Source organism: Equus quagga, chromosome 15, assembly GCF_021613505.1.
Source record: "Equus quagga isolate Etosha38 chromosome 15, UCLA_HA_Equagga_1.0, whole genome shotgun sequence".
NCBI classification, from domain to species: domain Eukaryota; kingdom Metazoa; phylum Chordata; class Mammalia; order Perissodactyla; family Equidae; genus Equus; species Equus quagga.
The window spans coordinates 34,832,340-34,847,975 of record NC_060281.1 but is presented as its reverse complement, the minus strand read 5'-3'; the positions used below and the strand labels follow the sequence as shown (position 1 = coordinate 34,847,975).

The 15,636-nt window shown below is 45.2% G+C and overlaps 1 protein-coding gene across 1 annotated transcript; it reads right to left on the bottom strand.

Moving 5' to 3' along the window:
- Positions 1-2,417: 2,417 nt before the first annotated feature.
- TRIM31 (tripartite motif containing 31) lies at positions 2,418-12,146 on the bottom strand. Its single transcript, XM_046640970.1, has 9 exons — positions 11,730-12,146; positions 10,976-11,071; positions 9,702-9,932; positions 8,675-8,683; positions 7,987-8,116; positions 5,969-6,043; positions 4,875-4,952; positions 4,038-4,253; positions 2,418-2,944 (listed from the first exon to the last, which is right to left on the bottom strand). The coding sequence occupies exons 1-9, from the start codon at positions 12,144-12,146 to the stop codon at positions 2,418-2,420; spliced, it is 1,779 nt and encodes a 592-aa protein (XP_046496926.1).
- Between the last annotated feature and the right edge of the window lie 3,490 nt (positions 12,147-15,636).

Sequence of the window (15,636 nt, the reverse complement as noted above, 5' to 3'; positions counted from 1 at the left end):
TTATTGCCTAAGTTCATTATTTCATTAGGTATTACAAAAAAGTGATATTCTTTCATCCTTTCTTCATTCATTACCTGGAGTTTGTAATAAAGAACTGTCCCTCAACCATTCGGTTATCCTAGATATGTTTGTACAGAATGGTAGCATAAATACTGAGTCTTTCTCTTTATTTACCAGTTTTCAGAAAGTTGAGTGGGTTCCAAGCATCCTCTAACAATGACCAATGAGTTTAGTTTTTAATTATTATAATGAACTGATGGAATTTTTACATATTTGATGTGTTTCAGTCAATTGCAGTTATTATCCTTATTGATGCTAAGTATCCCATCTTTGACCCTTCAAGTTGGCTCTTGAGTAACTGTTTTTTATGTGAATTCATTCACTCAACTTTTTTTTCCTTCTTCTCCCCAAAGCCCCCCAGTACATAGCTGTATATTCTAGTTGTAGGTCTTTCTAGTTCTGCTATGTGGGACACCACCTCAGCATGGCTTGATGTGTGGTACTGGGTCGGCACCCAGGATCTGAACCGGCGAAATCCTGCACCGCTGAAGTGGAGCACAGGAACTTAACTACTCGGCCACGGGGCTGGTCCCAGCTCTTGAGTCATTTTTGAGTAACTCCAGGAGCTTTCTCTCAATCTGGTGTGACAAGATGTTCCAGAGTCATCTTATGTATTTCTTCTCCCAGACCTAGAATAAGCCAGTTCTCCAAGGAGCCATTTTCCTTTCAGTGGGAAATAATATTTAGAGACCACCCTCTGGGTGGAAGCCTTGCCCACTCAGTGCATCCAGATAAGCCATTATTATTAGGTCTTCTTTGTGAACAGAACTAAGAAATACATTTTATTATTTTTAAGAAAAAACACGTCATGAGTTTATACTGTTTTTCTAATTCAAATTTGGAAATACTATGCTTTTATTTCTCTTCTTTTATGTCATATTCATAAGAGAAAATCTAATCTTTTATTTTAGGCTGGTTTCTAGTGAGAGTAACATAATTACTTATTTACTTTACCCTACATACATGTATAGGCACACACATATATAATAGATTCAGTAACAACATTAATATTATTATTACCAAGATGATAACTGAAAAATTTAAGTTTTATTTGCAATTCTTTTTGTCATTAGTATTTATCCCACCAAGGATATACAGTCAAATTATGGCATTTGAAAGTCACATAAAATAACTCTCCTCTGGGTGTTTAAGCTATCAACTACATGCAGAGTTAGGTTTATTTTCTTTATATATATATATTTTTTTTGGGGGGGGGGGAAGATTAGCTCTGAGCTAATATCTGCCACCAATCCTCCTCTTTTTGCTGAGGAAGACTGGCCCTGAGCTAACATCCACACCCATCTTCCTCTACTTTATATGTGGGATGCCTGCCATATCATGTCTGGACAAGTAGTGTGTAGGTCTGCACCCAGGATCCGAACTGGGGAACCTGGCTGTCCAAGCAGAACATGCAAACTTAACCACTGAGCCACCGGGCTGGCCCTAGGTTCATTTTGTCTTGTTTTAATTTAATTTTGTTTTATAATGATGTTTAACATTTACCTGGCTCCAAATGTACAAAACAAGGTACATTCAGAAAAAACTAATTTCTATCCCTTCCACCTGAGTTTCCTTTTCCCCCATAGGTAACTGTTTCTGTTAGGTTTCGGTTTATCCTTCCATTTAAAAAAATAAATACAAGCAAACAAATATGTATATTTATATTCCCCTTTTCTTAGGTAAAATGTGGCATACAATGTGCACTGTTCCTCACCTTGTTTTTTTTTTCACTCATGGATATATCCTGGGGAGAGTTATCCTATAATAATACATAGATAGCCCTTATTTGCAAAATGGATTGAAGGCACCAGGGTGGGCCTGGCTGAGTCTCCAGGAGAGACAATGTCCAGCATAACATTTTTCAGGTCCCCAGAAAGGAAGAGGTCCAGATGGGCCAAGGCCACATCTAGGATCACGGAGGCTTTGGAAAACAAAGTGGAGGAGAAGAAAGGGGCAGCCCGGGGTCAGTTGTCGTCTCCTGTATCTGCGTCTCAACCAGGATGCAGCTGGATGCTGCTTTCTCATTGCCTCGTTTTCACCATCGCCTGTTGGTTTACATTTGGGTTGTTTTCAGTTTAGTCCTATTACAAACAGTGCTGCAATGAATAGCCTTGTGCAGAGTCTTTTCACGTATGTGAGGCTTTCTTTCGACCTAGGCATACTGGGGAGAGAGGGACTGAGAGAAAAACGGAAAATTTAAAGCGAGGTCAGAGACATCAGGACTGGACCAGGAAGGCCGAAGAGTATAACTTTCCTAAAGTGCTCCTGGAAGCCTAGCTTCAACCTTACCAGCTGCAGGACATCCCAAAGTGAGGGGGTATCGGGGAGGAGTTGGAGAGAAAGGTAAAGGAAGAACTCTAGGGACTCAGGATGATCTGGGTGCCGGGAAACAGGAGCCGGAAAAAGGGGAAGATCTGCCCCGGGAAGGAGGTGTGGAAGGTGTAGATGTAGTTGCTTGTGGTGGCGTCGTAGAAGACGACCTCCCCACACTCGTGATCCACGTGGACGCCCACTTTCCTCGGACGAACCGGGAGATTCTCCCGGGTGCCGCTCTCGGTGAGCGCCTGGCACTCGGAGCCCGCGATGCGCAGCGCCCAAAAGCCGGTCAAGGGCTCCACCACCAGGAAGCCTCTCCGCGGCACTAGCCCCGAGGCCACGCCTACCAGGCAGGCCCCGCCCTCGGGTCCTCGGAGCTCCGCCTCCCAGGCCTGGCACCCGGAGGACACGCCGGGCGAGCCCAGAACGCAGCAGAACGGGAAAAAGCGCGCGGGGTCCTCGGGCTCGGCTGAGCTGTCCTGAGGAATGAAGTCCAGCGTCACTGTCTTCAGATCCTGGGAAATGACGAGGTTTGGGTGGGCCGAGGCCGCATCCAGGGTCACGGGGGCTGTGGGAAGATGAGGAGGAGAAGGAGGCGCAGCCCCGGTTCAAGTCGTCCAGCCGCCTACCCCTGAGCTCCCCCTGGATGCCGCCAATGGAGGCTTTCTCTTCCTAGTCAGAACCCTCCTTATCCCCAGAGAAGTCCAAGCCTCCTCCTCCTCCTTGAAGTTAATCCCTAAATTTCACATATGCTGCTCTGTGGGTGCGGAGCGGGAGCTCCCCGCTGGTGGTAGGGGCGTGTAATTTCAACACCCAAAGCTGAGACTATCTTCTCTTCCTTCCCCGTTTCCTGTGGTCCTTGAGTCTCATACCTAAAAAACGCTTTGGGACTAACATAAGAGATGTTGAGGCTCAGACTTTCTGAGCTCGAGTAATTTTATAAAGTAGAGCCCCTCAAAGATAGGGATGAATGAAGGGTTGGAATATAGAAGGAGGAAGAGTCAGCTCCCACCCCACCACGTACGCACACTTCTAACTGGATTTGGATGTCGAGTCGTTGTTTATCAAGGTTAGAAGCGCCCCGATCCACCCTCTACAATGGCTTGAGTAGCGGTGGTTCCAGTCTCTGCTAACGATTTAGGCATGGGAGCCTCATTCTAGCTCCTGATTTGTTATCTAATCTCACACCCTCTTATTGGAATATTATTTATTTCCCTTGCTGGATGTGGAAGGTTGGGAAGAGATGGATGATGTGGGAATGTGGAGAAGAGGAGAGAGAGTGGTCAGGTTCATGGGGATAGGTTAGACGGATTATGACCCAGGCAGGCTTTACTTGTCTCTATACGCCACGCCTGGCAGAACTGCCGCCTGGGTAAATAGTTAAAAAAAAAAAAAAAAAAAAGTGCAAGAGATAGCTATCGGGGCTCCCTTTATCCACTAGGGGGCACTACAGCCAAAGCGATAAAGAGAAGCCAAGCGTGTGGCGGGGACGCTGGGTGTCCCAGATCATCTGCTTTTTGCTCAAGAACACTCGCATCCTTTCTCCAAGTCTTAACATCACCACCCTCGCCATTCTCAGTAGTCCGGGCCTCTCCCCACGTTCCACTTCTTCAGCCCGACTCCTCTCAGTCAGGGACCCCTGACTGCTCTCAGCTACTCACTCAGCGCCACCTTGAGCCCTTCAGTCCACTCAGCGCCAGGGCTGCTCGGGTTCTCAGAGCTGGCTTGGTTTGGAGAAAACTCAGGAAATGAGGCCATGCTTCGGGGCCGGGGCTGGGGCCGGAGCGATGCTGGAGGGGTGGCTTTCACAGCAAAGGAGTCCTCCGATAGAGTTGAGGGGTGGAGATTTGGTGACGCTGATTTAGTTGTTCCGTCCTCTTGGAGGGAGAAGGAAAGGAGAAAAGAGGTCAGCGGGAGAAAAGCAGCAATAACCCTCCATTACCAGAAAGTGCTGCTGAGCTCTAGACACAGCAGGAATGATACAGGTTAGACTCAAGAAAGTACACCTGAACAAGATAGGAGTAAGTTGATCAGGAGGTGGGCATATTATTGCCTGAGGGAGGTATAATTTGGGACAGAGTAGAGGAGATGGATGAGAAGTCTTCTGTCCCCACACCCCATATCTGCTCCTATCTGCTCATGCCATCCTAGCACCTGAAGTCTTCAGGAACTGTAGATTCCACAGCTCTTCCTCCCTGTCTCTCAACTCCCCATCCCTCTTTCAGTCTCTCTAAATCCCTCTCTCTGCTCTGTTCTATTCCCCTCCCTCACCGGCTAGAACTGAGAGAAGGTTATTTCCACCTAGCTGCGGTCAGGGAGTACTATCTTGTATGTTAGGAAGCTCTCTCTGCAGTCCGGTCTCCTCCCTTCCCCTGCGGGATCAGGTCAGCGCACCTGTCTGTGCTTTGGGTGAAGAGAGCATTCTGAGCCCCTCTAGGCTTTGAGGTCCCCTCACTACACCGCAGGAAGCCTCCGGGGTTCAGAGGCAGAACTCCTACCTGCAGAGGGTGACTCAGGCTCCGAGGTTTTGCTCGTTTTAAGGGTATGTTTCTCCATCAGAGAATGAAATGAAGACCCTAGGAATCAGGGAGAGAAAACCAGTTTTGGTCTTGATCACCAGAAGCTGCAAATTAAAAACAAAAGCAGGCACCCTGCCAGCAAACAAAAAGAATAACAGTAGGAGGTTCTCAGTGAGGACCTCTCCCACCCTGGGGAAATCTGGAAATTTTTGGATTGTCTCGATGACAGCAGGAGGGGGCTTCTGGCCTATAGAGTTTCCTGGTGCCTGGGATGTGAAACATTCCACCCGGCACAAGGCAGGGAGCACAACAGAGACTTGTCCTCTGCAAATGCCAGGAACTCCTCTCCTGGAGAAACGCTGGTGGGATAGAATCCCTAAATTCTGCTCTCTGGCTTTGGAATGCAACATGTAGTTTCTGGCTTTTGCAAAGTGAGTTCTAATTCTGTCTCTTCCACTTCGTAGTCGCGTGACTTACCTCCCCTCCCTGTATTTGCAGGGAACTCACTTATCTGTAAAGTGCACATAATGACACCCACGTTGAAGGATAGTTTTGGGATTTTGAACTATCAGATGTGGGGTGCTTAGCACACAGTGGCTCTTTAAGAAATGATACTTGGTAATGTTACTATCTCAGGTGGCAGAACCATCTCTGATGACTTTGGCACAGGCTGTTGTTACCGTGGGTCTCCATCCCCTGAGCTGTCCTCACCTCACACCCAGAGGAGTTTACCCAGAAACCTGACATACGGCGGAGGGCAGCTAATACTACGGAGCCTGAGCTCCCTTTGCCTCCTCTTTGCCCCACCTTTTCCTCTCTTCCTCTGAGGAATGAAGAAATAAATTTACAATTGCTATTACTTTTGATACCTCTAAGTTTTGAGGTCAGTCACTGTTTTGCGAGTTACCTGAGTTGAAAATAATAAAACATATCCATATGCCTGTTCTTCTCCATCAGCTGAGGGATGGGTATTCACCATATTTGGCTTTCCTGTAGTCATCGAGACAGAATGCTTCCCCTTTGCTTTCCTCACTTTCCCCAAATGGCAGAAGTAACCATCAGTCTCTACTTACAGCTCTTTCTGTAGTTTTCCTTCATGCCTTTGAAAAATCTGTTTTTATCTCTCTTCATATCAGCCTGGAAGTTGTCTGTGGGGAGAGAACGGAATGAGATGGAGAGAGTCCAGAAAGGCTGAACAAGGAACCCAGGACTGCACAGCAGGGCACTGATTTGAAATGCCTTGGAGAAGTGGAAGCTGGTTTTGTCTCTCATATTCATCATGGACAAAGAAGGTATAAAATACTGAGAGATGCTCTTTCTGCTTCCCTGAGGTGTCTATCTAGCACAGCACTGTCCGGTAGAAATATAATGTGAGCCACAAATATCATTTTAAGTTTTCTAGTTGTCACATTAACAACTAAAGTAAAAAGAAAGTAAAATTAATTTTAATTATATATTGTTATTTCAACATATAGTATAAGAAACTATTGCTATATTTTACATTCTGTTTTCATACTAAGTCTTGTGAAACTCGATGTGTATTCTTCACTGACAGCACACCTGAATTTGGACTATTAAGCTATAAGGTGGGGCCTCTGGGTGGGGGGCTTCCTCTGGGCCTCTTCCCCCTTGTAGTCCCCGACTACTCCAGGAGAGCACAGAACGGTCCTGGGGATAGGTGGAGGGAGAAGCACTCTTTGAGAGCTCCCCTGAGAGCCACCAGTCTGGCCATGGAGAACGCTCAAGGACCCTCTTATGAGGGGTCCATCTACCTAGAGCCAGAGCAGAGGAAACATTGCTGAGAACACGTTGCCAACAAGGCCCTTCAGGTTCCAGCCACTGCCACCTCCACCCCTGGGTTCCCAGACCCAGTCGTCCCCCACAGGGAGCAACAACCCTCAGACTAGGGGACTATGGAGATTGGATGAGTGTCGTGAGCAGACTCTCCAGCACCCCCTCCATCTGGGCTTTAATAGGGCTGAGTGGCAGTTGAGGGACCATGTTTGTGTGTAGGGGGAAGACAAAACAGACCATACCCAGCTCCACCCTAAGCTGTGCCCTTGAAGCCCCTCCCCCACTCCCAAATATGTGCTGAAGTGGATGGGGCAGGGGGCCCTTCATTGCAATTCTAAACTGGAACCAAAGTATTTTAAACCTGAAGTGACCATAAAGTTGCTGGAATGCGTGAGATTACACCCAGTGGGATGGGAGAACTGGACAAAGCAGAACAGTTACTGGGGGAAAGAAAAGCTCAAACAACAGAACTAAGAACAAAACCAAACCCTGTTCCCTGTTTGTGTGTGGCCAGTAGAGATTCCTGGCTGAATGACTGGGGTCCTTGGGGCGTTGCCCGGGCCCTCCTTTCTCATAGGCACATGGCAGGTATGTGTATGTGTGCGTGGGTGGGTGGGTGGGTCTTGTGATATTTCTAGGAAGAAAACTCCATCCAGTTGTCTTTACTCCTGGCCTAGACAAGCACAGCCCTCCCAGTGAAGGGAGTCCTTACAAATACCGAACGTTCTTACTAGTTGCAAACCCAGATGAGTTTTTGAAAGATCTCTGACTGAACATCCTAAGTCATCCACTTCTGTTCTTACTGATTTCTGTTTCCCTGTAAGTCTGGAAGAGGGACTTCCCCAGAATGTCACTGACTTTGAATCTATGTTCTCTTCTTCTGTAGTCAGGACTAGACAGAGCTCCAGTGTGCACCAGAGCAGTAACAGTCACTTGCTGGAGATCACACAGTTCCTGCCTGAGGGCCCTGGGAAGCCAGGACCCTGCTTCCTCTCTGGTCCACTGGACAAATGAGCATCAACTTCCCGACAGCCACTGCACCAGGCAAGGGGGCCTTTTGTGGCTCTGACAGGAGTCAGGGAGGCAGACAAATAACAGATGATTAAGATAGAGTGTAAGAAATCCCTGAAAGGAAGCACAGTGATGCATGGGAAGTGCTCAGCAGAAAGCCTTGCACTTGAGAGGGCCTGTGATTATTATAGGCATGTAGAGAAGTTACAATCCGGTTTCCATGGGGTGATGGGGGAAGACTCTTCTAAAGGGAGATGAATGGAGAAGGAGATAGCTTTTTCCTTACCTTTGAATCTCTTCAGGCTCTCTGTGAGGGAGTCATGTCTTGATTGTGCTTCACTGAGTTTTTTCTCCAGGGCCAGAGGAACAGGGGATGGGCTGAGATAGCGAAACCCTTCACTCCTAGGAAGATATGGCTAAGCTGCATGATGAGATCAGGGGATGGGGTGCAGGGGAGGAGGAGCTGTGACAGGAGATGGTATCCTAGGGGTGAGGGAGGAAGTCGGGGGATAGTGAGCTGGGAGTTGGGAGGCCAGGGCTAGGGATGTGGGGCCAGGGTGAGGTGGGCCACGGGGAGAGATGGAAATGGAGATGGGAGATGAAGCCAAAGAGAAGGAGAGAAGAGAAAGGAGGCAGGAAGAAGTGGCAGGGAGATGGGGTAGGGACCTAGGAGCCATCCAGTTGAACAAGAGGGCATGCAGGAGGGTTAAGGAGAGAGGAGAATCCATGCTGAAGAAACAGGAACCTGAGGAAAACAGCTCTTCTCTTCAGCAACCAACCTGCCTGCTGATATGCTCAGTTTGGGCCTTTCCTACCTGCAGCCTAAGTATTTGACTGCAAAGTTAGACGGAGTGTACAGGAATTTGTGAGGGAGGAATGTTGAGTGTGTTTGAATATGTATCGAACATTGTAGGATGAATGAATCAGTAGGCAAAATGCATTTGGGATGGCCCATCATACCTGCACAGGACAACTTTGACGTCCTAGAAGAGAAAGAGAAAGAGCACAACCTCAGCACCAGGTTAGGAGGAACTGCAGGCCCTGCTGGGTGTGGGCGGAGGAGGTAGAGAACACCTCCACGCCCCTCTTTCTCTTCCCACCTGCCATGAAGGGCTCCTCCAAGAACTGTCTGATATGCCAGTAGGCAGGAAAATGATTAGACCTCACTAGGAACTGAGGGGAAGTAGGAGTGAGATTTTGGAGATGAAATTTGTCTCTGGGACTAAACCAGAGACAGGAGAGGGAGGACAGGAAGAAGGGCTGGAATAGCTTTCATGATCTTTCTTGAAAGAAAGAAATGGATTCCTGAACTGGTGGGAGTGGGAGATGAATTCAGGAGGGATCTCAGCTTATTTTGCTCATCAGCTAGGTCTGCACCGTCCAGTATGGTAGCCACCAGCCACACATGGCTACTGATCACTTGAAATATGGCTAGTGTGATAAGGAACTGAAGTTTTAGTTTTTTTGAATTTTCAGTAATCCAAGCTTAAATTTAAAAATTGAAGTGGTGTAAAATCCTTTTTCCATTAAACACAACTATATTGATTTGGTAGGATTGCATTTTACTCTAACCATTGAAAATTTAGGATCCAAATGGAGATCTGCCGACCTATAAAATATATACCAGATTTCAGACTCAGTACAAAAAAGAAAACAAAAAAGAGATCATAAAATATTTCATTAGTATTTTTTAAACATTGGTTAACAGGTTGAAATGATAATATTTTGATATATTGACTTAAATAAAATATTTTATTAAAATTAATTTTACCTGTTTATCTTTTTAATGTGTCTACTAGAAAAATTTTAAATTACATATGTGGCTTGCAATATAATTCTAAATTAAATATTTGGTTCACATTATCTTTCTATTGGACAGCATTGGGCTAGGGTAGGGTGATGGGAGCAATCTCAGGTATTCTGCCAGGTGGTCAGAGCTCTGACCTGTCACTAGGGATGGGCTGCTGCCTTTTTGCAACTCAGCCCCCAAGGGATTCTTACCCGAAGCAGCTGACTGGGTGGCAAGCGCTGCATGGCCTTGACAGAATCAATCAACTTCCTGAAAGAGTTCAGCTGCGCCTCGGCAGAAGCAATGTAGAATTTCTTTCCCTTCTCTTCCTCTTGACCCAGCCAAAGTACCCGTGACAGTAGGAAACTCTCCTCTTCCTTTAGGACTTGACGCAGCTGCTTGAATTCTGTGATGATCCTTTGCTTTTCAAGTTCCACCTGGGCCTGGGGGCAAGGAAAATGGACACCCGGAAGATGAGAGGGTGGCTCCAAGGTCCATCTAGCCCATTTTATTCAAGTTTTCAATTTTATTAAGTTTATACTGAGTACCAATGCAATGTGCTGTGGCAGACCTAGAGGAAAGGACAAGTGAGGAGAACTTATTATGTGCTGAGTTTTAGTTTTAGGATATTTATTTATGATTTATCATTTTTGCCTTTGAGGACCTAAGTATCTTTTTTTTTTTTGAGGAAGATTAGCCCTGAGCTAACTACTGCCAATCCTCCTCTTGAGCTAGCATCTGTGCCCTTCTTCCTCTACTTTATATGTGGGACGCCTACTACAGCATGGCTTTTTGCCAAGCGGTGCCATGTCCGCACCTGGGATCCGAACCAGCGAACCCCGGGCTGCCGAGAAGCAGAACATGTGAATTTAACCACTGCACCACCAGGCCTGCCCTGAGGGCCTAAGTATCTAATACTTAACATCTACCTAATAGATGTTAAGTATCTAATATGTTTCCAGAAGGCTTTTCAGTTTATAATCTTTCACATAGATTTTTCTTTTGACACAAAAAAACAGGTGAAGATATTGGGTGGCTTTACAGTGTCTTCATTTTCTAACTGGGGAATCAACCTCTGGTTACTAAGGGACTATGAGGGGCAGAGCTAGGTCTTCAAACTGGTATTTCCAATTCTAAGACGAGCACTGGTTTCCCTTACACTACCCGCCCCCAGGTGGAAGAGACCAAAGCACCCACCTACTCCAATAATACAAGGCTGGACGTGGAAGGTGCTCCTACCACACGGCAAGCCAAGTGCTGCAGTGGAGAGGAAGGCATGAACACGCCCCGACCCACGATGCCACTATGCTTCCCATCTCTCCTGGTCTGCCCCTCCTATATTCCACCCTGTTCTTGCCCTCTGTTTCTGGGTTAGGGGTCTCTTTCTGAGTGGTCAGTGTAATAAGGGGTTCCAGGAGCTTTTGCAGAGATGTTTCTGCTTCCAAGCTCATAGGCCAGAGACACCGACACCTGAGGTTTTTCTTACCATGAAGACATTGATCTTCTGTTCACCTTGTTCCTTCAGTTGTACTATCACCTTCTCCTTTTCCTGCAAGACCTCAACCTGCGATTGAAGCTGCCCCTGTGGAGAGAGAGTTGCTCTGGCAAGCTGTGCCTGGAGTTCTCCCAGCCTCATAACACTGTCCTGATTGCTCAGGATGGGGGGTGAGGCTCACCAGGGTGATTCCTGATGTAATTATTAGAGCCCCCTCTCCTCGTCAGTCTAGGGAGCAGGGGTGTGATGGGGGAGGGAGAAATCTGGAACCTAAGTGACCTATAAGAGAGGAATGTTGTTATAAATTATAACTAATAAATCATGACTAATATTTGGATGGGGTTTTAGGATTATCAAAGAACTCCCACAAACTCTCCCTCATTTGTCATCCAACAGCTCTTAAGAGGTACATTATATTTGCCCCATTTGAAAGGTGAGACACCTGAGGCTCAGAGAGGTAAAGTGATTCCTTCAAGGTCATACAGTGAACTCAGGAGTCTGAACTTGAGCCCAAACCTTCTGACTCAAAATTCCGTGTTCTTTCCATTCTTCCTTATGCCTTGATTTCAACAGGCAGCAGTTCTCTAAACTCAAAACTTTGAACCCGCTGTGCCTGACCATGAGCTGCCTACTCAAGGATGGGGGCAATGAGGTGCAAGCTCAGAGGGAAGAGGTAACAGTTTTCAAGTCCTCACTGAACTCGTGGGTCTGATGCAGAGACTGGAAAGGGACCCCAAATGCCTACCTGATAACTCAGGGCAGCTTCTTCTATCAAACTTATCTTGTGCAGTTTGTGGTCCTTGGATTCACGACACACCACACAGAGGAACATCCCATCGTACTCACAGAAGTAGTGGAACTTCTCCCCATGTCTCTGACATTTTAGCTCTTCCCTTCCTGGCTGCATCTCAGAGGGATCCATAGCTTGGATTTTTTCCACCAGATTCACCAGCAGCCAGTTGGGCCTGAACGTGTCCCTCCTCACAAGTTTGTTGCAGAGGGGACAGTTGAGAAAGTCGTTTGATGTGTCCCCACTCTGGGTGATGCATCGGAGGCAGAAATTGTGCCCGCAGTCAATGGTGACAGGGTCCTGCAGAATATCCATGCAGATGGGGCAAATCACTTCCTCCTTCAGTGTGTTGGTAAAATGTTGGCTGGCCATGATAGGGCAGAGGGCTGCTTCGGGTCTGTAGAAAGTCTAGATGTCTGCTGTGGACACTGGTTCCAGGAAGGGAGAAGGAAACAGAGGAGGTGGAGTTCAAAGATTCCGCCAAGTAGAGAAGCAGGGAGGGAGGAAAAGAAAAGAAAGAGAGAGAAAATAAATGAATAACAGAAAAGGGTAAAAATTAGAATGTAGGGAGTATTATAAAGAGAGGAAAACAGATGGGCAATCCTACCTCACTCCCTCTTGAGAACAAATGGATATTGTGAATGGATACATGCTGCTTATAAAATAGGGTAAGTTGTCCTGAACCTTGGACTAATTAAAGATACATTGATAAGGCAGTTAAGCACATCAGAAGGATCAAGGTAACAAAGTCCACTCACAAAGGTTCAGGTGGGGAGTGGAGGAGCTGGGGGACGCTTCCTGAAACATCATAGCTAGTTCACCAGTGTACCTCTAGGCATTTCTTGCATGCAGAGCCCAAGCCTGGGGAAAGCATATGGAAAGGAAGGGAGGGGGTAATTCTCTACCTCAGGTTTTTTGGCTCCGCACTTTGAAGAGTTTTGTGAAAATGTGGAAGATGTAATCACTCACCTTGGGGAATTTCCAGTTATCAGGAGAAGCAACCATTCCTCTCACTAGGGGATTCCTAGTACAGTGGGAGAAGCGAGGAATTTCCTGTCTGGAAGGTCATTCTCTGTTTTTCTATGTTGTTCTCTACTCTGGTTGCTCTTTGACTTCCCCACAGCACCTGTAGCAGTTTGTCCTCTTTTGGATTTTTTCCCTTGTATGTCTTCAATAGTCTGATGTCTCCATGCCCATTCTTAGTTTGGTCTATCTGTGTTTTTCCCTGCTTCTTGGTGCTTCTCTGATCCCTGAATTGCTTTCCCTTGCGGCTTCTGTTCTGACTAGGAAAATATCAACCAGCATCGCCTACACACCTTTCTGTAGCTCAGCACATTTACGTCATAACCTTTTCTCCTTCCCTCTTGTGTTGAGAGTAGAAAATCTTCCTTCCCTCCCTTGTCATGTGGGTCCCACCTTCCATCCTTACCTCCCCTCTCTCCAGTATCTGACGTCTGTCCCCCGCCAAGAAGTATACCATCAATTTTTATCTGATCTTAATCTTAGGTCAAACAGGGATTATGGGTAATTTTATGATTATAATCAGAGTGATCATACATTCTGGTTTGCCTGGGACAGTCCTCAGTTTCCCCTTTGTCCTCTGTAATTAATAGCACCTCCTTTCCTTCTGAAAAGTGTCCAGTTTGGATGATCCATTATATAATCACCCTAATTATAGCAACTGTTGGAACCCAAAGGCTTTCTGAAATGCTATATCTCCATTTCAGAAATGTTATGAAAAAGTCTTTCTCTTTGTTTGCTTTGGGATTGAATTAAAGCATTAACATGTGTATAATATTTTACAGTTTATACCCATCCTAAACTGCTGGCCCCTGGAGGCAGAATTTAACTTTTAGACAGGTTTTGTTTGAATGGCATGGCAATTTGAAAAATAATGATAATTTGAATGCCTGTAGAGAGGGTGGCTGCTTATCCCACCTTTGTTACCTCTTGTCTGCCCAGCCTCTGAAGGCATTTGACCTTGCCCCCTAGCTTTATTGAGATAAAATTGACATATAACATTGTATAAGTTTAAGGTGTACAATATGGTGATTTGATATATATTTACATTGTGAAATGTTCACCACAGTAATTTTGCTTAACATATGTTGTTGTTATGGTGAGAATACTAACAATCTATTCACATAGCAACTTTCAAGTATACAATATTGTTAACTATAGTCACCACACTGTACATTAGATCTCTGGAACTTACTCCGCCTATAACTGAAAGTTTGTACGCTTTAGCAAACATCTCCCCATTTCACCCACCCGTCAGACCCTGACAACCACCATTCTACTCTCCAATTCTAAGAGTGCAATGTTTTAAAATTCCACATATAAATGAGATCATACAGTGTTTGTCTTTCTCTGACATTTCACTTAGCATAATGCCCTCAAGGTCCATTCATGTTGTCACAAATGGTAGGATTTTCTTTTCTTTTCTTTTCTTTTTTTAAACTCAAATTTGAGTTCATAATAGTTTACATCATTGCTAAATTTCAGTTGTACATTATTTCTTGTCTGTCACCACGTAGGTGCTCCCCTTGACCCCCTGTGCCTACCCCCCACCCCACTTCCCCTGGTAACCACTGAACTGTTTTCTTTGTCCATGTGCTTGTTTATATTCCACATATGAGTGAAATCATCTGGTGTTTGTCTTTCTCAGTCTGGCTTATTTCGCTAAGCATAATTCCCTCCAGGTCTTTCCATGTTGTTGCAAATGGGATGAATTTGTCTTTTATTCTGGCTGAGTAGTATTCCATTGTGTGTGTATATATATATATATATATATATATATATATATATATATATCTCACATCTTCTTTATCTAATCATCAGTTGATGGGCACTTGGTTTGCTTCCATGTCTTGGCTATTGTGAATATTGCTGCGATGAACTTACGGGTACATATGTTACTTTGGATTGTTGATTTCAAGTTGTTTGGGTAGATACCCAGTAGTGGGATAGCTGGGTCATATGGTAGTTCTATTTTTAGTTTTTTGAGGAGTCTCCATACTGTTTTCCGTAGTGGCTGCACTAGTTGGCATTCCCACCAGCAGTGTACGAGGGTTCCCTTCTCTCTCCACCCTTCTCCAACGTTTATTATTTTTAGGCTTAGTGATTATAGCCATTTTAACAGGCATAAGGTGGTATCTTAGTGTAGTTTTGATTTGCATTTCCCTGATTAATGATGCTGAACATCTGTTGATCTGTTTATTGGCGATCTGTATATCTTCTTTGGAAAAATGTTTATTCATATCCTTGGCCCATTTTTTTATCTGGCGTTTTTGTTGTTGTTGTTCAGTTGTGTGAGTTCCTTATATATTATGGAGATTAACCCCTTATTGGATGATTTGCAAAAATTTTCTCCCAACTGGTGGGCTGTCTTTTGGTTTTGATCCTAGTTTCTTTTGCCTTGCAGAAGCTCATTAGTCTGACGAACTCCCACTTGTTTATTTTTTCTTTTGTTTCCCTTGTCTGAGAAGACATGGTATTGAAAAAGATCCTTTTAAATTCAATGTCAAAGAATGTACTACCTGTATTATGTTCCAGGAGTTTATGGTTTCAGGACTTATCTTCGAGTCTTTGATCCATTTTGAGTTTATTTTTGTGTATGGCATGAGATAATGATCTACATTCATTCTTTTGCATGTGGCTGCCCAGTTTTCCCAACACGATTTATTGAAGAGACTGTCTTTTCTCCATTGTATGTTCCTGGCACCTTTGTTGAAGATTACCTGTCTGCATATGTACGGTTTTATTTCTGGGCTTTCAGTTCTGTTCCATTGATCTCTGTGCCTGTTTTTGTACCAGTACCATGCTGTTTTGAAGTCAGGGATTGTGATGCCTCCAGCTTTGT